The sequence below is a fragment of the Elephas maximus genome, chromosome 13 (genome assembly GCF_024166365.1).
Source record: "Elephas maximus indicus isolate mEleMax1 chromosome 13, mEleMax1 primary haplotype, whole genome shotgun sequence".
NCBI lineage: Eukaryota > Metazoa > Chordata > Mammalia > Proboscidea > Elephantidae > Elephas > Elephas maximus.
The window spans coordinates 16,930,581-16,954,695 of NC_064831.1; the positions used below are offsets into that span (position 1 = coordinate 16,930,581).

General features: G+C 37.2%; 1 protein-coding gene across 3 annotated transcripts in view; it reads left to right on the top strand.

Moving 5' to 3' along the window:
• Positions 1-24,115, top strand: part of FSTL5 (follistatin like 5) — an 873,776-nt gene that overhangs the window by 763,993 nt on the left and 85,668 nt on the right. For all 3 annotated transcript variants that reach the window (XM_049906161.1, XM_049906162.1, XM_049906163.1), the window contains 2 exons: positions 13,623-13,730; positions 22,715-22,839. In XM_049906161.1, the coding sequence (XP_049762118.1) occupies positions 13,623-13,730; positions 22,715-22,839 (233 nt within the window). The remainder of the gene's footprint in view (positions 1-13,622; positions 13,731-22,714; positions 22,840-24,115) is intronic.

Sequence of the window (24,115 nt, forward strand, 5' to 3'; positions counted from 1 at the left end):
TGCTTAGGTCAAGAGAGGATTGGGCTCGGACCTTAGCCAGAAATTCCAGTCATCCCAAGAAACCTCTTGGAAAGGCTCTTTCTCAGGACTAATGGGTTATAATTTATCCATTTTTCTTGAATTAAATGGATGGTGGCTGCAGGTGCAAAAAATATCTCCAAAATGGAGTGAGTGTAACTCAAGGGGAGTGACAGCATATCAAGACATCTGTTTGTATATTTACCTTCAAAAACTATCTTTTTACGTGTTATATATGTTTAATACATGGACCAATATGTGGGATGAGCACATATCACATAGTGGACATGAGCTGTCTTGTGGGGAAAATGAAAGTTTCACAATCTGGAGAGATTAACGTTGGTATTCTCTTATCTTTCAATCACCTTTGTATTTACAAAAAAGAATCCTTTGCCGTTGGGTTGATACCTACTCATAGCGACTCTATATGACAGAGTAGAACTGCCCCACGGAGCTTCCAAGAAGTGCCTGGTGGATTCGTACTACCAAACTTTTGGCTAGCAGCTGTAGCACTTAACCACTATGACAGAGGGGAAAATAATAGTACATATCTGAACAAAAAGATTGACATGAAGATTAAATTAAAATTATCAGTAATAGTAAAATTCTTAGAACAAAGCCTGGTACATAACAAGCCTCATTCATAATATAATTATTTTTGTTAAATAAAATAATAATAATGGTAATAATGTTTTGGCATCTTGAATAATTTTGAAGTTTACCTGCCCCAAATAGGTAGATTTAGAGGTTCATAACAAATTAATTCATTAAGCAATATGTATTATTACTATTTACTTCAAACTCACCAGCTGCTCCACAGGAGAAAAGATCTGGCTATCTGCTTGCATAGCAATTCCAACCAACCAACCAATTGCCGTCGAGTTGATTCCAACTCATAGAGACCCTATACAACAGAGTAGAATCATGCCACAGGGTTTCCAAGAAGCAGCTGGTGGATTCGAACTGCTGACCTTTTGTTTAGCACCTGTAACTCTTAACCATTTCTCCACCAGGGCTCCTTCATAAAGATTACAGCCTAGGAAAACTTATGGGGAAGTGCTACTCTGTCATATAGGGTCACTATGAGTTGGAATTGACTCCACAGTTCACAACAACAACCACGATTTACTAGGAATTATTCTAAACATATGAGTTGTATCAAGTGTCAAGTTGTGTCAAGTGATCTTAACAACAAAAAGAAATATCCTGCTTTTCTTGGAGCCTAGAATCAATTGGATGGAAATAGACAATAAAAAATAAAAATGCTAAATATGAAAAGTATACATTATGTAAATCGACAATGTTGTGGCATAGAGTAAAACAGTAGAGCAAGACCAGGTGGGATGGGGAGAGCTGAGGATGAAGAGAGTGCAGTAAGGGAGGGCCAGTTGTGGTATTAAATAGGTAACCTGACTATGCCTTGCTGAGAAGGTGATCTAAGCAAGGAACAGTTGAAGAAGGCAGCCATTTGGAATTCTGGGGAAGAATTCCCTAGGCAAAGGCCCTGAGACCAAAAAACAGAAGTATGCCTGGACTAGTAGATGAACTGTAGAAGGCCAAAAGGGAGTGTCTGGATTGGAGACATCCAGGGGAGAGTAAAAAGTGAAGAGATCAAAGAGAGAAAGCTAGCAGTATCAGATCATACATGGTCTTGTAGTTATTGTAAGGACTTTGGCTTTTACTCTGGGGAAAATGGGAATATACTGTACTGTTTTGAACATATTAGGGTGTTATCAATCTAATGCCTTAAAAAAATCACCCTGAATATCCTATAGTGAAAGACCGAAGAGTGTAAGTTCAGAATTCAGAAATCGTTGAAGAAGCTATTACAGCAATTTAAGTTATAGATGACAGAGGCTGTTCATGATGCTCACAGAGAAGGTGTTGCCCTGAGGTTGTATCTGGAAGGTAGAGCCAACAGTATTTCCTGAGGATGTGTGGCATCGAGGAAAAAGAGAAGCCAAGGATAAGATAGATAGAATACTTACAATCCTTATTTTAGAGAAATACTTAAACGATTTTTTATGAAACAAAGATTCCCAGGTTTTCCTGTGGCAGATAACTATAAAAAGTTGTGAGAACTAGTGTTGTTTTATTTTACGAAACACCAATGATCTAAATGTGCTGAAGGAAGATGTGGAGATTTCAAGATTATACTAACTGATGTTTCAGAAAAGCAAACACATGTAATTTATCCCTTCACAAAAATTGATGGTGCAAAAATGGGTAGGGAAATAACTGCTTTTTGATTGAAAGTTGGATTATAAAGAGGTTATTCTGAAAATGGATGTTTGAAAATATTTCTGTCATTGCTAAGTGATTTTGTTGCTGAAAACTACGTAAATTATCCCCCCTGTGAAATCTGTTATATATGCACACTTGCAAAAGTTGTAAACAAATTTCCCTAATGAGTTAAAATTTTTCCAAATCAAGTGTCTCAGATGTGTTTTTATCCACATTTTCATCTGCATGCCTTTTTTCAGTTTGGTTGAACTTTTAGAACAAAACACCAAAAGAAAACCTGAGTTTAGGAACAAATTTTGAAATGCTTAAAGGCAAAGTGCTAGGTGAATTTCTTTTGAAGAATGAATATTTTTTAAATTGGCAATAATTTTTGTAATTATTGAGTATAATGATAAATATTAAAATTAGGGAATGAAGCATTTTGCACTAGTAATAAATAAGGCTAAAAGGCAATTTTAATCTCATATAATTTAATTTTTATCTCATTCTATTACAATTTTATATTGTATATGTAATGTGTTGGTACAATAGTACAATGTATAATATTTAAGTGCATAAATATACATATTTGGTGGTATCGTTAATATTACCAATGCATGTGCTATCAAAAATTTTGGAAACCATTGATGAGATATTTGTAAAATTCTAGGGTTCTTCTGAAAATTTGTATTTTTCTCCTTTAAATACATATAAGGAGTCCCTGGGTGGCGCAAACAGTTAAGCACTTAGCTGCTAACCAAGAGATTGGTGGTTCTAATCCACCCAGTGATTCCTCAGAAGAAAGGCCTGCTGATCTACTTCTGAAAGATCCTGCCCATTGAGCACCCCGTGGTGCACAAGTCTACTCTGAAACCCATGCGGTCACAATGAGCCGGAAACAACTGAACAGCAACTCGTTTGGTTTTTTGGTTTAAATACATAAATCTGAATTCATTTTCAGGCAATTAATCATGGACTGCTTTCTTATGCCTCCTGTAATATATTCTCATGAGTTAATTTAAAAAAAAAATAGTCCCTGTCTTCCCATATCAAAAAATATTCACACTTTAAGTCTTACTTGAAGTTCCACCTCCTCCCCTTCTCCCTCGTCCTGCATTACACTTTTTCCACTAAGCTTTCATAGCAGTTGGTCTTTAGTTTTATTTCCTAACACATATCAAATAGTTTTAAAGGCTTCTCCCAGCCTCTAGTCCGTAAATACTTCCTGGGCATAGACAGGCTGTGTTTATTTTTTTCTCTCTGCTAGGTATCAGTTTCTCCATTTGCTAAATGAAGAGCATCTCTAACCTTAAAGCAAGATGATATCAGCAGTCATGAAGCTGCTTCCAATTCAAGCAGCCTTTCTCATTGCAGTGATGTTAGTGTTAGTTCTAGTAGGGGTAGCAGTAGTGGTGTTTATTTAGTGCTTAGGATTTGCTCCAGGGTGCCTCCAAAAAAGGCCTGGCAATCTGCTTCCGAAAAATGAAGTCATTTGAAAGCGTGTGGAGCACAGTTCTACTCTGACACACGAGTCATCATGAGTCAGAAATGACTTGATGACAACTGCTTTAGTATTTTCCAGGGACACCCTAAGCTCTTTATGTTTACTACCTCATCTAATATTTACAATAATTCTTTCAAGTGTTGTTAGTATCTCCATCTTATTTTTAAGTGAAGAAGCTAAGATTTGAAGTTTGGCTTCAGAACCCATGCTCCTTAGCATGACATACACTGCCTCTCAGTGATAATGCACTAGGGTAGTACAGTTTTTAGAGATGATACTACATACATTTGGACCCTGTGGGTTCTTATAAAAGAGATATAGAAAAAAACAAAAAAAAAATTACTTATATCTGAGCTAGAAATAAGAAAACAACATAGCCACACATTCTCAGGAATTAACTGTCAATCAACTGGAAGGCAAGAGGTCCTTTCATGAGCAGAGAGCTTCTCACGTTGGAAAAGCAAAGACTGTCCAATTCCAGGAGTCTTTGGATGTTGTCAACAGTTAACTTAGTCAGCTACTAATGGAAAGTCTGGAGGTTTGAGTCCATGCAGTGATGTGTTAGAAGAAAGGCCTGCTGATCTACTTCCAGCCATTGAAAACGTGGGGTCACCCTGAGTTGGAATCAACTCTGCAGCAACTGGCTTATCAAATTCCAGCCCTGCTGTTTGCTGGCTGAATGACCACTGGCAAGTCTGACCTAGCTTCCTTATCTGGATAAATAATACAACCTATGTCCTGTGAGTTGGAATCAACTTGACAGCGTTTTTTTTTTTTAATCCAAACCCATTGCTGTCCAGGTGATTCTGACTCATACTAGCATAAACTGTGGATTGTAGTAAGGAGTTCTGGTGGCTCAATGGTTAAGTGCTCAGCTGCTAACCAAAAGGTCTGTGGTTAGAACCCACCAGATGCTCCAAGGGAGAAAGACTCTTAGATCTGCTCCCATAAAGATCACAGCTTCAGGAACCCTATTAGTAGTTCTGCTCTGTCCCGTAGGGTCGTTATGAGTATGAATGGACTTGACAGCACACAACAACATGGGATGTGGTATGCTCATATTACAAAAATATGTATAAGAGCTGCTAAAGAAAACAAAAGCACCTTATGAGAGCCAGCAACTTGGAAATTTTCATTCGAATTGTTCCTTCTCTGTATTTGAGGTTATCTAAAGACCTTCGCTCCTTTGTAATTTATTTTAAGAATTGAATAACAATCAGGTTTTGTTATTGTTGTTTATGTTGTTTCTATTGAGCTATTTTATCTTTAACACTTTTTAAAACCTAAAGTTATTGCATCTTAAGCTGCATGATAGATCAAGGTTAGTGTACAAAGGGGGGAATATGAAAAACCAAGGAAAGCTTATTGCTTTGTTATTAGTTTAGTGATTAATAATGGCCCTTTTCCATATAGGTATTGAAATCATTGATCAGTACATAAAGAAATTTAAATGAAACAGCTGGCAATCATTTGATTACAATTAACAGAATACTAGCCTATTTCTTAAGCATCAAAACCATTCATTTATCCCAAATAACACAAAGTTGAGGAACATCTGTTCTAAGTTTGTGTAGTTGCTCAAGGTTATTATCAAGAATTCAGTTTCTTTTTATTTTTCTCCTCCTGCATCTTCATAATGCTGGCTTTACTCTTTAAGCTTACCCCTTCATGGCCTCAAAATGGCTTTGGCTTTGGAAACTCCAGGCTTGACATTCTCACATGACAGCATTAAAGCAAGAGGAAAGAAAAACGTGGGTCAAGGAAGGCTCCTCCTGTGCTTGTCTGTTGACAGAATGCAACATGTCTCAGAAATCATCCTTCAAATTAGTCTTTACAACACATTTGCTGGAATATGCTACATAACTACTCCAAGCTGTTAGAGAAGTTCGGAAACTTAGTATTTGCCAAAAGGGATGGAATTACTCATTGATTAGATCCCCAGTGCTGGCCAAGGGGTCTACCTTCCCTGAGGACACTACTGCTCTCCTGATCCTAGACCAGTATCATGGTTCTGTTAGCCAGGAAGAAAAGGTCAGGACTCTGATACAGAAAACTTTTAAATTGTGCATTTTCAGAGATCAAAGAATGATTTCAGTAATCCAAGAATATTTAAAATTTAAGTAGGTGGAATACAGGGCAAAACGTTAAAAGACTGATGCATTAGTAAGGCTGAATTGGCCAACATTTAAGTCAAAATATGTATTTCTTTTTATCAAGCCACAACTGCAGTTTACTTTTTTTTTTTAATAATTTTTATTGAGCTTTAAGTGAACGTTTACAAATCAAGTCAGTCTGTCACATATAAGCTTATATACATCTTACTCCATACTCCCACTTACTCTCCCCCTAATGAGTCAGCCCTTCCAGTCTCTCCTATCGTGACAATTTTGCCAGTTTCTAACCCTCTCTACCCTCCTGTCTCCCCTCCAGACAGGAGATGCCAACACAGTCTCAAGTGTCCACCTGATACAGGTAGCTCACTCTTCGTCAGCATCTCTCTCCAACCCATTGTCCAGTCCCTTCCATGTCTGATGAGTTGTCTTCGGGAATGGTTCCTGTCCTGGGCCAACAGAAGGTTTGGGGACCATGACCACTGGGATTCCTCTAGTCTCAGTCAGACCATTAAGTCTGGTCTTTTTATGAGAATTTGGGGTCTGCATCCCACTATTCTCCTGCTCCTTCGGGGGTTCTCTGTTGTGCTCTCTGTCAGGGCAGTCATCGGTTGTGGCCGGGCACCATCTAGTTCTTCTGGTCTCAGGATGATGTAAGCCTCTGGTTCATGTGACCCTTTCTGTCTCTTGGGCTCTTAGTTATCCTGTGACCTTGGTGTTCTTCATTCTCCTTTGATCCAGGTGGTTTGAGAACAATTGATGCATCTTAGATGGCCGCTTGTTAGCATTTAAGACCCCAGACGCCACATTTCAAAGGGGGATGCAGAATGTTTTCATAATAGTATTATTTTGCCAATTGACCTAGAAGTCCCCTTAAGCCATAGTTCCCAAACCCCCGCCCTTGCTCCGCTGACGTTTGAAGCATTCAGTTTATCCCGGAAACTTCTTTGCTTTTGGTCCAGTCCAGTTGAGCTGACCTTCCGTGTATTGACTATTGCCCTTCCCTTCACCTAAAGTAGTTCTTATCTACTAACTAATCAGTAAATAGCCCTCTCCCACCATCCCTCCCTCCCCCCCTCGTAACCACAAAAGTATGTGTTCTTCTCAGTTTATACTATTTCTCAAGATCTTATATTAGTGGTCTTATACAATATTTGTCCTTTTGCCTCTGACTAATTTCACTCAGCATAATGCCTTCCAGGTTCCTCCATGTTATGAAATGTTTCACAGATTCGTCACTGTTCTTTATCGATGCATAGTATTCCATTGTGTGAATATACCACAATTTATTTATCCATTCATCTGTTGATGGATGCCTTGTTTGCTTCCAACTTTTTGCTGTTGTAAACAGAGCTGCAATAAACATGGGAGTGCATATATCTGTTTGTGTGAAGGCTCTTATTTCTCTAGGGTATATTCTGAGGAGTGGGATTTCTGGGTTGTATGGTAGTTCTATTTCTAACTTTTTAAGAAAATGCCAGATAGATTTCCAAAGTGGTTGTACCATTTTACATTCCCACCAGCAGTGTATGAGAGTTCCAATCTCTCCGCAGCCTCTCCAACATTTATTATTTTGTGTTTTTTGGATTAATGCCAGCCTTGTTGGAGTGAGATGGAATCTCATCGTAGTTTTAATTTGCATTTCTCTAATGGCTAATGATCGAGAGCATTTTCTCATATATCTGTTAGCTGCCTGAATATCTTCTTTAGTGAAGTACCTGTTCATATCCTTTGCCCACTTCTTGATTGGGTTGTTTGTCTTTTTGTGGTTGAGTTTTAACAGAATCACATAGGTTTTAGAGATCAGGCGCTGGTCGGAGATGTCATAGCTGAAAATTCTTTCCCAGTCTGTAGGTGGTCTTTTTACTCTTTTGGTGAAGTCTTTAGGTGAGCATAGGTATTTGATTTTTAGGAGCTCCCAGTTATCTGGTTTCTCTTTGTCATTTTTGGTAATGTTTTGTATTCTGTTTATGCCTTGTATTAGGGCTTCTAACATTGTCCCTATTTTTTCTTCCATGATCTTTATCGTTTTAGTCTTTATGTTTAGGTCTTTGATCCACTTGGAGTTAGTTTTTGTGCATGGTGTGAGGTATGGGGCCTGTTTCATTTTTTTGCAAATGGATATCTAGTTATGCCAGCACCATTTGTTAAAAAGACTGTCTTTTTCCCAATTAAATGACACACTGGGCCTTTGTCAAATATCAGCTGCTCATATGTGGATGGATTTATATCTGGGTTCTCAATTCTGTTCCACTGGTCTATGTGCCTGTTGTTGTACCAGTACCAGGCTGTTTTGACTACTGTGGCTGTATAATAGGTTCTAAAATAAGGTGGAGTGAGGCCTCCCACTTTCTTCTTCTTTTTCAGTAATGCTTTACTTATCCAACGCTTCTTTCCCTTCCATATGAAGTTGGTGATTTGTTTCTCCATCACATTAAAAAATGTCATTGGAATTTGGATCAGAAGTGCATTGTATGTATAGATGCCTTTTGGTAGAATAGACATTTTTACTATGTTAAGTCTTCCTATCCATGAGCAAGGTATGTTTTTCCACTTAAGTAGGTCCTTTTTAGTTTCTTGCAGTAGTACTTTGTAGTTTTCTTTGTATAGGTCTTTTACATCCATGGTAAGATTTATTCCTAAGTATTTTATCTTCTTGGGGGCTACTGTGAATGGTATTGATTTGGTGATTTCCTCTTCGATGTTCTTTTTGTTGATGTAGAGGAATCCAAGTGATTTTTGTATGTTTATCTTATAACCTGAGACTCTGCCAAAGTCTTCTATTAGTTTCAGTAGTTTTCTGGAGGATTCCTGCAAATAGAGATAATTTTACTTCCTCCTTGCCAATCCGGATGCCTTTATTTCTTTGTCTAGCCTAATTGCTCTGGCTAAGACCTCTAGCACAGTGTCGAATAAGAGCGGTGATAAAGGGCATCCTTGTCTGGTTCCCGTTTTCAGGGGAAATGCTTTCAGGCTCTCTCCATTTAGAGAGATGTTGGCTGTTGCCTTTGTGTAGATGCCCTTTATTACGTTGAGGAATTTTCCTTCAATTCCTGTTTTGCTGAGAGTTTTTATCATGAATGGGTTTTGGACTTTGTCAAATGCCTTTTCTTCATCAATTGATAAGATCATGTGGTTTTTGTCTTTTGTTTTATTTATATGGTGGATTACATTAATGGTTTTTCTAATATTAAACCAGCCTTGCATACCTGGTATAAATCCCACTTGGTCATGGTGGATTATTTTTTTGATATGTTGTTTAATTCTATTGGCTAGAATTTTGTTGAGGATTTTTGCATCTATGTTCATGTGGGATATAGGTCTGTAATTTTCTTTTTTTGTAATGTCTTTACCTGATTTTGGTATCAGGGAGATGGTGGCTTCATAGAATGAGTTAGGTAGTATTCCATCATTTTCTAAGCTTTGAAATACCTTTAGTAGTAGTGGTGTTAACTCTTCTCTGAAAGTTTAGTAGAACTCTGCAGGAAAGCCATCCAGGCCATGGCTTTTTTTTTTGTTGGGAGTTTTTTGATTACCGGTTCAATCTCTTTTTTTGTTATGGGTCTATTTAGTTGTTCTGCTTCTGATTGTGTTAGTTTAGGTAGGTAGTGTTTTTCTAGGAATTCATCCATTTCTTCTAGGTTTGCAAATTTGTTAGAGTACAATTTTTCATAATAATCTGATATGATTCTTTTAATTTCAGTTGGGTCTGTTGTGATGTGGTCCATCTCTTTTCTTATTTGGGTTATTTGTTTCCTTTCCTGTATTTCTTTAGTCAGTCTAGCCAATGGTTTATCAATTTTGCTAATTTTTTCAAAGAACCAGCTTTTGGCCTTGTTAATTCTTTCAATTGTTTTTCTGTTCTCTAAATCATTTAGTTCAGCTCTAATTTTTATTATTTGTTTTCTTCTGGTGCCTGATGGATTCTTTTGTTGCTCATTTTCTATTTGCTCAAGTTGTAGAGACAGTTCTCTGATTTTGGCTCTTTCTTCTTTTTGTATGTGTGCATTTATCGATAGAAATTGACCTCTGAGCACTGCTTTTGCTGTGTCCCAGAGGTTTTGATAGGAAGTGTTTTCATTCTTATTGCATTCTATGAATTTCTTTATTCCCTCCTTAATGTCTTCTATAACCCAGTCTTTTTTGAGCAGAGTATTGTTCAGTTTCCAAGTATTTGATTTCTTTTCCCTCATTTTTCTGTTATTGATTTCTACTTTTATGGCCTTATAGTCTGAGAAGATGCTTTGTAATATTTTGACGTTTGGATTCTGCAAAGCTTTGTTTTATGACCTAATATGTGGTCTATTCTAGAGAATGTTCCATGTGCGCTAGAAAAAAAGTATACTTTGCAGCAGTTGGGTGGAGTGTTCTGTATAAGTCAATGAGGTCAAGTTGGTTGATGGTTGTAATTAGGACTTCTGTGTCTCTATTGAGCTTCCTTCTGGATATCCTGTCCTCCGAAAGTGGTGTGTTGAAGTTTTCTGCTACAATTATGGAGGTGTCTATCTCACTTTTCATTTCTGTTAAAATTTGATTTATGTATCTTGCAGCCCTGTCATTGGGTGCATAAATATTTAATATGGTTATATCTTCCTGATCAATTGTCCCTTTTATCATCATGTAGTGTCCTTCTTTATCCTTTGTGGTGGATTTAAGTTTAAAGTCCATTTTGTCAGAAATTAATATTGCTATTCCTCTTCTTTTTTGTTTATTGTTTGCTTGATATATTTTTTTTCCATGCTTTGAGTTTTAGTTTGTTTGTGTCTCTAAGTCTAAGGTGTGTCTCTTGTAGGCAGCATATAGGTGCATCGTGTTTCTTTATCCAGTCTGAGACTCTCTGTCTCTTTACTGGTGCGTTTAGTCCATTTACATTCAGCGTAATTATAGATAAGTATGTGTTTAGTGCTGTCATTTTGATGCCTTTTTATGTGTGTTGTTGACACTTTCATTTTTCCACTTACTTTTTTGTGCTGAGACGTTTTTCTTTGTAAATTGTGTATTCCTCATTTTCATAGTATTTGACTTTATGTTTGCTGAGTCGTTATGTTTTTCTTGGTTTTTATTTTGAGTTATGGAGTTGTTATACCTCTTTGTGGTTACCTTAATATTTACCCCTATTTTTCTAAGTAAAAACCTAACTTGTATTGTCCTATATCGCCTTGTATCACTCTCCATATGGCAGTTCTATGCCACCTGTATTTAGTCCCTCTTTTTGATTATTGTGATCTTTTACATATTGACTTCAATGATGCCCTGTTTTGAGCATTTTTCTGTTTTTAAAATTAATCTTAATTTGTTTTTGTGATTTCCCTATTTGAGTTGATATCAGGATGTTCTGTTCTGTGACCTTGTGTTGTGCTGGTATCTGATATTATTGGTTTTCTGACCAAACAATTTCCTTTAGTATTTGTTTTTTTTTTTTTTTTTTTGGTTTGGTTTTTGCAAATTCTCTAAGCTTGTGTTTATTTGGAAATGTTTTAATTTCACCTTCATAGTACCAGCTGGTTTGGGCTGTTACCAGAAATATAAGCCTAAGAGTCCATTCACTATTCTTGAGTAGAATCTGATTTTGGGTCACCAAGCGTGTGGTGCAGACTGTCACCTATCCACCTAGAGAAGTAGTGGTGATAGTTGTGTGCACCAGATTCTAGTAGCAGCAGGGGTTCACACTCCAGGGGGGGCAGGATGCTGATAGGCTTCCCCCAAGTGCCAGGGAGGTAGGTGTGTCTCTATTCCTAAAGCACTTTGGTGGGTGGGCTCTGCAGCTGTACCTTAGGCCTCTAATGCAAGTACCTCTACAGATTGGTAGATCTTACCCTCCTTAGACCCCTAAGGCCAGAGGCTAGGTGGTCTGGGGGGAGCTTCAGCCCTCAGTTCCCTGTTGTGGGTCAGCGAGGACTCTGTTGAAAAAGCAGAGATATCAGACCTGGGAAACTTGTGTTTCCAGTAATCTGCTAAAACAATTACAGTCAGATCCCTATCAGAAATGCCTTTGCATTATAATAGCCACCTTGTTCCCTGTAGGGATGAAAGCCCAAGACTGTGGATCACATAAGCTTGGCTGGAGCTGGTTCTGTGTTTTTAGTCCAATTAGGGAAGGATTTTTGGTCCCTGGTTTTTTTTGTAGCTGCTTCTCTCAGGTCAGGAGAATGGGTTAGGAAAAGACCAAAAAAAAAAAGAAAAGAAAAGAAAGAAAAACTGCAATGCAGTTCACTCTCTGGCTCAGGAAATTCCAATGTTAATGAAGCCTCCTGGGAAGGGGAGGGGAGGGTTCAGATAAATAGGAGAGAGTAGCACCCCAGAATATAGACAAAGTTACTTATCTTGCTTGGGATGACTGTTTTATCTGAGATTCCCGAGGGGCACATCGACTGTGTGCGCTGGCTGGGTAGAGATTGCCCCCGAGGGTCAGGCCTGCGTCCCGTGCTTGCACTGTCTCAGAAGCCGTGGTCAGTTCCTCCGCTCCCAGTCCAAAGCCCAGCACCAAGGTGACCTGGCTGGGACGCCGCGCTCCTGGCTCCAAAACCAGTCTGCCTCCCGGTGACTTCTGTTCCTGTCAGCCGCGTCGCTGCACTGCCTGTGGTCACCTCAGGGGCTAGGGCTGTGCCCCGTATTTGCACCATCTCAGGATGCCATGCTCAGCTCCCCTGCGCCCAGTCCAAAGCCCGGCGCCAAGGTTTTCCGACTGGGACACTGGCTCCAGGCTCTGAAAATAGTCACCGCTTCCCCGTGGTTGTTCGTTTTCAGTCTCTGTCACTCAGGTCAACTCTTTAGATCTGTGTTTGATGGTCAGGGTTCCTAGATTGTCATGTATGTGATCTATTCACTTGTTTTTCCGAGTCTTTGTTGCAAGAGGGATCCGAGGTAGCTTCTACCTAGTCAGCCATCTTGGCTCCCTGCAGTTTAATTTTTACTAACCCACTGAGAAAAGCATTATATTATGAATCAGGTCTTGGAAAATTCTTTAAGTATATTCACCAGTGCTTTGGAAAGAAATGCTTTTATAATTGGATAAAGGTCGTTGAATTGGATACAATTTGTTTTATGTTATAAAATTAGAAAAGAGATTAAAGTTACTATGACAGGAAATTACTTTAAAAAAGTGGGAACCTACAATATATAAATAGCTTGAAATTAAAAAAAATCCTTTCCTGGCAACTATTTATTTTCTGGAATTTTTAAGTTAAGGCTAAATATTATAAATTTTAGCAGAAAAAAACACATTTAACATATCCAGGCATGGTACAAAAGCAAACAAACAAAAAAACCTGCTTTTCCTTCTGTGTGTTGTTGTGAGTTTCTCGTTAAAGAAAGTAAATTACGTAATCCGTTAGTAGAACTGCAAACGTATATCAGATTTTCGGCTTCTCAGCATTACAGATGATCAAATTCCATAATCAGCATTCAAATGGGAAAAAAACCTAGTGCCGTAAACGTGGTTCTCACTTGTATTCAATAATTGTTTAAAATGCACCTATTAATAACTTCTATCTTGAGTTTCTAAATAGCGACATGGCTCACAGTTTGCGCAGGTGCTGAGTGAACATAAGATGATACAGAAGTGTGCATAGGATGAACAACAAGAGTGTGTGAGGAAAGGGGGTATTTCCAATGATGGCAGTTCAAATGGCACTTTAGAAAATCAGATAATTGGCAACATAAATTTTAAATCTGACAACTAAACTCTGATTCATCCACATTTTTTGGACAATCTTTAAACTAATATATTATTCTGAAAATATTTCCTTTATTGTTACTTATTACAGGCAGTAAGCACAGACCCTGTCCCAGTGAAATTGCACTATGATAAATCACACGACCAGGTCTGGGTGCTCAGCTGGGGTACTATGGACAAGACCTCACCGACACTACAGGTACGTACATCTGAGCACATGTGAGAAAACAACGGTCTTTAAACCATTGCATATCTTGTTGCCTATTTATGACTATTTAACAGTGAGGAATGTGGGGTGGAGCAAGTAGCATACAACCGTAAGAGTTAGAATCTAGCTTCAAAGCAGGTATCGTGTTTTTACAAACAGATAGCATTTCATTATCTGATCACATCCTCGTTTCTAATAGGGTCATCTGTGGTGTCAGTTTTGTGGAATTTGCTTCTCCTTTGACCTGGTGGCAGAGTGGTTAAGAGCTTGACTGCTAACAAAAAGGCAGCAGTTCCAATTCACCAGCCACTCCTGGGAAATGCAATGGGCAGTTCTACTCTGTTCTATAGGGTCACTGTTTTACCCGGAATTGAATCATCAAATCAACGAGTTTGCTTTGGTTTGGTTTTGAAGTTGGTTAAGTGAGAATTTGGTAGGCAAAGAAAAGAATACATGGATTTTAACAAGGACTCTTTGGCACAATGGAGATTTTTGGAGTTACAAGTCAGAAATCAGAGAGGGAATAGGAAGAAAATGTTGCCCCTATAAATGTAGTTTATACTGTTGTTATAATCACCTGGTGATTTTTTTTTTTTTACTGTTTTGGCTATGATTCTGCTTATCAAGTCCTAAATCATTAACCCCTGGCCATTTTTCAATAAAGTCTGTTGAATGCAATGTTTTTGTTTTGTTTAAATAAGTTTTCAGTATCAATACTTTTAATATTTGTGAGGTAATTTCAGCACTGAGATATTTAGCTCATAAGTGACAAGTCTATTTTAATGAAATATTTTAAGAGAGCTATCCAAATGATGGCACATTTTATATTTCACTAGAAATGTGTGTTATTTGAAACATCTAAAATATAATATGGTATGTAAGTTATTTATTGCTGCAAACCTAATCACCCCAAAACTTGATGTCCTAAGAATAAAAAATAATAATAATAATAACTTATTATTACTCACCTGTCTGTGGCTTGGCAATTGGGTTCTTCTGTTAGTCTCATCTAGGATCACTCATGTGACTGTAGTCATAACTCAGCTGGAGCCAGAAGGTCCAAAAAGGCCCTTCGTCTCATGTTTGACACATAGTAGTGGTGGTCACTTTGGTGCCCTGGGTTTCCTGCATGTGACTGCTCATAATCTAGATTGGCATCTTCACAGCATGGTGGTTTCAGGTTTCAAGGAATTGAGAGTGGAAGCTGCAAGACCAATTAAGCTTCTGCTACAGAACTCACACGAGGTCAGTTCTGCCACTACCTATTATCAAAGCAAACCACACCTGCAAAGGAGATTCAAGAGGGTAGAGTAACAGACTCAGTGTCTTGATGGTAGAAGCAAAATCTCCACATCTTGGGTAATATAATGATCTACACAATATGGTAACTGGGTCTAGTTATCTGACATTTTGTGTACAAAGCATAATCTTGGCAAGATAAAATAGTCGAACATTACAAATTTTTAAAACATTTGATTCCCAGGAATTATTTTAATACTATTAACTTTAAAATAAAATGTTTACAAAGTTTAGAAAATGAATTTTTTAAGTTATATATATTTTCATTTTAACAAATTCTTCCTTATAGATTCTATCCTCCAACCCTCAACTTCCTGTGGTACATGCTATCTGGATAGATTAATAACTTTTCTAGTTTTTCATTATTTCCAGAAAGTAGTTTAGACAAACTCTTGGTATAATATAGAATTAAAAAAAAAAAAAATCTAGTGATGGAGAGTGACTTCCCACACATTATCCAGCCCTCCAAAAATGGGTTCTTTCTTTATATTTTTTTTCTGAATGTCTAATAAGAAAAAAAAAATAAAATTTGGTGTACTTTTAAAAATATTTGATAGGTGGGACTGACTGGTAAGTCGTGCACCTGAAAATATAAAATACAATGCAAGAATTGAGAAGTACCCTTAAAATGGTACATGAAAGAAGAATTGTTCATTTATGGTTTTTATAACAGAAAGAGAGAAAGGAAAGAAAGAGAGAAGATTGATCTTGACAGGAAAAATACAGTAAAATACATTAATATTCAAGGAGCATGTTAGTGTACACATCCCCAGCCAAAGCCTCCATGGAGTGATGTGGTGAGAGACCTTGATATTATAATCTCTGAATTTGGATATTTAGAAAATGTTGGCATTGTAAAGGATTTAATTTTACTTGGATCCATAATCAAAACCCATGGAAGCAGCAGTCAAAAAATGCATTGGGCAAATATGCTGCAAAAGACCTCTTTAAAGTGTAAAAAGCAAAGATGTCTCTTTGAGGACTAAGATGCTCCTAAACCATGGTATTTTCAATCACCTTATATTCTTGTGAAAGTTGGACAGTGGATAAGGGAGACCAACAAAGAGTTGATACATTTGAATTATGGTATTGGTGAAGAATATTGACTATTCCATGGACTCCCAGAAGAACAAACAAATCTGTCTTGGAAAAAGTACAGCCAGGATGCTCCTTAGAAGCAAGAATGGTGAGACTTTGTCTCATGTAGTTTACATGTTATCAAGAGGGACTGGTCCCTGGATAGGGACATCAAGCTTGGTGAAGTAGAAGGTTGGTAAAAAAGAGGAGGACCTCAAACGAGATGGATTGACACAGTGGCTGCAATAATGGGCTCAAACATATCAACGATTGTGAGGATGGCACAGGGCCAGGCCGTGTTTCCTTCTGTTGTACATAGGGTTGCTGAGTAGGAACCAACTTAACAGAACCTATCAACAACAAATTTATATAGTTTGCTGGCATATAGGCTGATCTTCCTTTCTGGAGAGAAAGAGGGAGAGAGATTTTTACTCTAAAGTTTTTGCAATTATCTCCAGGGAGTTACTCTGAAATTCAGTAATTCTCTCAGGAATTACTCTGAAATGTAAGCAAATAGCACAGGTAGAGATGAATTTCTCAGTCTCTCAGAAGCAACACACCATCTCTAACTTCCAAGGACTGTTGGCTATACACTATCATTTAACAAAGTTTGTCAGTGCTATTGCTCAGAAAATCCAGACTGTGCAGAAATGTGAAAATACTCATGGATTATTATCTCACAGAAGGATTATCAGAAAATATCTCAAAAAAGAAATGGGATTTAAGATGTCTTTGAAAATGTCTCTGGACTGATGGGGGGGCAGTATGAGGCAGGTGCTGTGGGTTGTTGGAAGCCATAAGACATGAAGAGACCACCACCAGGGTGCCACTAGGAATGAACCAAAGGTTGTTGTGAGATCAGAATTATGGACTATTAGATCAGTCAGATCAATCTGTGTGTCCTTGCAGTCAGTGAACTTTAACCTGACCCTGGCTATCTGACATGATCTGCTCAACTCCAGAGGCAGAGAAAAACCTGGAATCATCCAGGAACAAGGTCCAGACTGAGGAGAGCTACAGAAGTGGTATTATATTTTTTCTAACCTAAGATTGTGCCAAGCACAAAAGAGATATTCAATAAATATCCCTTTAGAAACAAGCATCTTTCTAACAAATGGTACTGGTAAAACTGGATGTCCATATGCAAAAAAAAAAAAAAAAGAAGAAGAAGCAGGGCCTATACATCACACCATATATAAAAACTAATTCAAAATGGATCAAAGACCTAAATATAAAGCCAAAAACTATGAAGTTCATAGAAGAAAAAAAAGGATCAACACCAGAGGCCCTAATACATGGCATTAGCAAGGTACGAACCACAATCAACAACATACAAGCTCCAGAGGATAAGCTAGATAACTGGGACCTTCTAAAAATTAAACATTTATGCTGATCAAAAGACTTCACCAAAAGAGTGAAAAAGAGAAACTACAGACTAGGAAAAAATTTTTTGGCTATTACAAATCAGACAAAGGTCTTATTTCTAAAATCTACAAGAAAATCCAACACCTCTACGACACAAAGACAAATAATCCACTTAAAAAATGGGTAAAGGAAATGAACAGACACGTCACCAGAGAAGACATTCAAGCAGCTAATAGACACATGAGGAAATGCTCAAGATTACTAGCCATTATAGAACCGCAAATCAAAACCACAATGATATACCATCTCGCCCCAGCATTATTGGCACGAATCAAAAGAAAACAGGAAATAACAAATGTTGGAGAGGCTGTGGGGAGATTGGAACTTTTATGCACTGCTTGTGGGAATCCAAAATGGTACAACCATTTTGGAAAATGATATGGTATTTCAAGAAAGCTTGAAATACCATATGATCCATCAATCCCACTCCTACCAATATATCCTAGAGAAAAAAGTGTCGTCACATGAATACACATATGCACACCCATGTTCATTGCAGCATTGTTCACAATAGCAAAAAGATGGAAACAGCCTAGTTGCCCATCAACAGGTGAATTGATAAACAAACTGTGGTACGTACACTCAGTGGAGTATTATACGAAGATAAAGAATGACTATGAATCTGTGAAGCTTCTCATAACATGGATGAATCTGGAGGGCATTATGCTGAGTGAAATAAGTCAATCACAAAAGGACAAATATCATATGAGACCACTACTGCAAAAACTCATAAAAAGGTTTACACACAAAAAGAAACAATCTTTGGTGGTTACAAAGAAGGGGAAGGTTAGTGATGAAAAAAAAAAAAAAAACTAAATAGACAATAAATAAGTGGTAACTTTGGTGAAGGGTAAGACAGTACATGATACTGGGAAAGCCAGCACAACTTGTACTAAGCAAGGTCATGGAAGCTCCATAGATACTTCCAAACTCCCTGAGGGACTGAATTGCTGGGCTGAGGGGTGTGGGGACCATGGTCTCAAGGAACATCTAGCTCAATTGGTATAACATGGTTTATAAAGAAAATGTTTTACATTCTACTGTGGTGAGTAGTGCCTGGTATCTTAAAAGCCTGTTAGCGGCCATCTAAGATACTCCACCAGTCTTACCCCTTTGGGAGCAAGGAAGAATGAAGAAAACTAAAGATACAAGGGAAAGATTAGTCCTAAGGACTAATGGACCACATCTACCACTGCCTCCACCAGATTGAGTCCAGTAGAACTAGATGATGCCCAACTACCACCACTGACTGCTTTCACAGAGATCCTGGACAGAGCTGGAGAAAAATGTAGAACAAAATTCTAACTCCAAAAGAAAGACCAGACCTGCTGGCCTGACAGAAACTGGAGAAACAGAGAGCCTGACCATGGTACACCTTATCAGCTCAGTAATGAAGTCGTTCCTGAGGTTCATCCTTCACCCAAAGGTTGGACAGGCCCATAAAACAAAACGAGACTAAAGGGGCACACCAGCCCTGGGGCAAGGACTAGAAGGCAGGAGGGGACAGGAAAACTGTAATAGGGAACCTATGGTTGAGAAACAAAAGGGCTGACATGTCGTGGTGTGGTTAACCAATGTCATAAAACAATATGGGTTGACTGTTTAATGAGAAACTAGTTCTGTATACCTTCATCTAAAGTACAATAAAAAATAAAAATAAATAAATAAATAAATATTCCTTTAGTTAAATGAAATATTTTTGGATAACCTTCACTGCTAGTTTACTTCACTTTTTATAATGGTGGTCTCTCTGTCAGTAAAGTGGAGATTATAATACCTCCATTATAGCATTATTTCAATGTTAAATACAAGAATACCTGTAAATTACATAGAACACTTAATGGCTCATAGCAAGCTTTTAGTAAATATTATTGTTACTGATATTAGTTATTATTATTACTAATAATAATTTTAGTAGTTGTTATTACTAATTTAAAATACATGGAAGTATATTTTAAGAGCTATACATTTTTGTACAATAAAGTGGACAAATGGTTTGCACTCACTACCACCCAATATTTCCTGTTTTGGGCTTATTTACTGGGAGAACTGGGGTATTGAAAGCAGATTTACAATGGCGGATGAGCCCTGCTTTTAGAAGTCTCTTAATTTGTCATTGTAGACCGAGCCTAGCTTCTAACTTTAAAGGGTTTTGTTTAAGGTTAGGGGATATGGTTCCAGGTTTAAGCTTTACTTGGACTGGATCTGCATTTCAAGCTGAGCCTGGCTCCCCTTTAGCCCAGACTAGTGGGTTAAAATCATTTGTAATTTCTTCCAATATTTCGGGGGAGGAATCCACTAGGCTAGGGGATAAAGCTAACGGGGAGGCCTGGAGCTTCCATCTATGTTCAGGTGGGACCTGCTGGCTCAGTCTTCCTTCTGAAAAGCTGTTCTGAACATTTAGTTCTAATAGCAAATTGAGTCCAAGCAGTGGAATAGGAGTCTGGGTGTGATGGGAGAATGAAAGGGGATACTTTAACACTGTTGGTTACATTTCAGGAGGGGAAACAGTTTAGCCCTGTTGGTTACAGAAAGGTTGGCATTTTGAACCCACCCAGAAACATATTGAAAGAAAGCCCTGGCAATCTGCTTCCATAAAGATTGTTGTTGTTGCTAGGTGCTGTCGTTCAATTCTGACTCATAGCAACCTTATGTACAACAGAATGAAACACTGCCTGGTCCTGGGTTATCCGCACAGACCTTGCTATGTTTGAGCCCATTGTTGCAGCCTGTCATGGATTGAATTTTGTCCCCCCAAAATATCTGTCAACTTGGCTAGATCATGATTCCCTTGTATGATTGTATGATTGTCTACTGCTTTATCTTCTGATGTGATTTCCCTATGTGTTATAAATACTATCACTATGATGTAATAAGACGGATTAGTGGCAGCTACATTGATGAGGTCTATAAGATTAGATAGTGTCTTCAGTCAGTCTCTTCCGAGATATAAAATGGAGAAATGAGCAGAAAGACAGGAGGACCTCATACCACCAAGAAAGCAGCACTGGGAGCACAGGGCGTCCTTTGGACCTGAGGTTCCTGCACTGCGATGTTCCCAGACCAAGGGAAGACTGATGACAAGGACCTTCCTCCAGAGCTGACAGAGAGAGAAACCCTTCCCCTGGAGCCAGTGACCTGAATTCAGCCTTCTAGCCTAGTGGACTGTGAGAGAATAAAATTCTCTTTGTTAACGACATCCACTTGTGATATTTTTGTTATAGTGGCACTAGGTGACCAAGACATAGCCACTGTGTCAGTCCATCTTGTTGAGGGGCTTCCTTTTTTTCTCTGACCCTTTACTTTACCAAGGATAATATCCTTATCCAGGGACTGGTCCCTTCTGATACCACGTCCTAAGTAGTGAGATGAAGTCTTGCCATCCTCACTTCTAAGGAGCATTTTGGCTGTACCTCTTCCAAGACAGATTTGTTCATTTTTTCTGGCAGTTCATGGTATATTCAATATTCTTTGCCAACATCATAATTTAAATGCATCAGTTCTTCAGTCTTCCTTAATTATTGTTCAGCTTTCACATTTATTTGAGAGTATTGAAAACACCATGGCTTGTGTCAGGCACACCTTAGTCCTTAAAGTGACATCTTTGATTTTTAAAATCCGTAAAGATTATAGCCAAGAAAATCCTATGGAGCACAATTGTACTCTTTAATACATGGGGTTTCCATGGGTCAGAACCCACTGGACAGCAGCTCACAACTACAACAACAGCATACAATAAAAAGAAAAGAAAATCTGAAAAGTTCCCACCTTGTGACTTGTTCTTTATTAAATTCTTGTAGTCATTACTGTAGAATAGCATCTTGTAGAATGGTTAAAATCTAGTGACCAATTTCAAGTTATATTCTTAATTAATAAAATTAGTATGGTGTTGTTAAAGCTTTTTATGAAATTTTTTTTTTTTTTCTGGCACTTGATGTGGGCCCATATTCATTATGTGGGGCCACGTGATCAGTTCTGGTCAAAGATTGTGATGCAAATTAAAACATGTAAATGGATAGCTACTCTTTCAGACACCTGAAAATAAGAAGTAGAGGTCCGACCAAATCACTTTGGGAAAGTAACATGTGCAAAGCAGAAAAATTCTATTTTAAGCCACTAAGACTTTAAGATTTGTTTCATTGTTGTCCTGTTTTATTTTAACTGGGACAAAATATAGCCTATCCTCCCTTCTGCAATAATTAATCTATTTTGAAATAACGTGGCAATTTTCAATGGAACTCAATAGAAGTAAACTTGTTTCAGTGAAGAAAAAAATCCCTTTTCAGGAAAAAAAAAATGAAAGTAAACTTGATTTATCTACTTCTGTCATAAAAACCAAAGGAAAAGAATATAGCTGTAAATAACAAAGCTGTTTAACTTGAAGAATAGTTTAGGAAGTACAGTTTGGTGGCAAATATAGAAAGTATTAAAAAGGGAAAAAAAAGATGGGAAGGCCTTTTTAAGGTTAAAGCAGAATAATGGTTGTGTGCTTCAGGGAGACTAGAAAGGAACAGGCAGGTAGGAGAAATTTGAAAGAATAACTGATGGATTTGGTCAACAATGGGATAGAGGAAAAAAAGTTTAAATGTAGTGATCTTTTCTTCAGTTGACTATAAAACTGTAAAAAGCAACTAATGGTTAGAAAATTGGATGATAAATTTTTTTTTTAATCAAAACCTATAAATGAGTTATGTTAAATCTTATAGAAGGAAAACATTTAAAAGTATGGTTTTATCTATTCTAAGATTCTTAAATGCTAAAATATTTCCTACGATTTGTTTTGGAGTTTTCACCCCTATGTTGACAAAAAAAAAAAAAAACAGATGTTTTATTAGAAGTTTTTTCTCACGACATCACCTTAACTTTTGTAAAATTATTATTACAGCAAAGTTTACATTTTTATAGTACAGAAGTTGTATATAGGTTTTATATTTTAATCAGAAAAATATTTAAATTTTTTAAATTTCTTTATGGAAACAAGTTTCTATATTGAAAATAAGCAAAATACAGAATTTCAACGTGGTTAATAACATACAAATTTTGAGGATGGTAGTAGAGAGTTTTTGGGGAAAAAATGCCAGAAATAAATTAATTTTATCTGTAAATAAATTAAGCTCACACTATTTAGCTAAGGCAATGACTGCAGCGGTCTCTAACACAGCCATTCTGTTTAGGTGATCACTCTGGCCGGCGGGAACGTGGCTCACCACACCATCCACACACAGCCAGTGGGAAAGCAATTTGACAGAGTGGATGATTTCTTCATTCCCACCACAACGCTCCTCATTACACACATGAGGTAAGTGCTAAGATGATTGATCAGAGTTTCAATTTGCCTCTAATTTTAATAAGTACATGAAATCATAAAATTATTATTTCAGTTATAAAACAAGTGCAGACGTACTGGTGTATATGACTAGCTTTCTTACTGATGAGTTTCCCATCACATATTTCTTCATATGCCAAAAACAGAAGGGAATTTCTAAAGATGCAGTTGTGTTTGATATCAATTTAATAGTTAATATTGGTGTGAATTCCCACTGGAGTTCTTCATCCTAGGCTCTTTAAAATACTGGTGTTTCCTGAATGACTGCTTAAAATGGGAGGATGTTCACATGATTATGGCATATAAATTTCACCTATGTATTATTATAAAATCCTAAATCCACTTTGCCCATATCGAAACTAATATGAAATTTTATTAAGAAGTATCATACATACAAAAGAAGTGTTTTGGGTTTGCATTTTGTGTGCATTTTGTTAATGTTTTCAATATCTCCATACATGTGAAAAGTGACAGGTAATAATACCTTCTAGTAATGGCAATCTAAAGTTTCTTAGAAGCTTTTTAAACATGATGAAAGGGAGAACAACATTGATATAACACAATGTCTACTACTATATATATATTTTAATTTATTGAAATGATTTTAAAATGTTTTCTTTGCAATGATAAAAAGCAATTTGAAACAAACTAATATTTTATCCTGTTCCTCAAGTGAATCCTGAGGAGACAGTACTCTCTGGATATGTGACAGGAGCAATTATTTGATTCTTGTCTGTATTTTTCTTATACTAAAATCAAAATTATATCATCTAAAAAAAAGGGAGTTGAGAATTCGGAATTCTGTTGACTTCAACAGAATTCTGAATTGAGCAATGTGATTTACAAAAATAAAAATAGAGATTGATAAACCAGAATTGTAATTCACAGTCAAGGATACCATAAAATATTCCTTGTTCAGTCAAGATTTTCATGTATTTGACTATTATTTTAGGAATGTCTATAATATGCTCAGCGATAAAATGATTAAAAATAGAACATACTTTCAAAATCATTACATGTTCTTATAGTAAATGAGTAGCACTTGAAACTGCAGAATATTTGAAAACTGTTTACATCAAAGTAATGATTTTGAGGTCCTGACTGCAAGTGCCATAATAGTTCAAAGACTGAAGAAATCACTGCGTGAGCTGAACATGGTATCACTTGAGATGGAAATTAAATAAAACTTGTGTGCTTGTCTCATGAGGATAGACTTTCACTTAATTGTCATTGGGTTTATAATTAATGA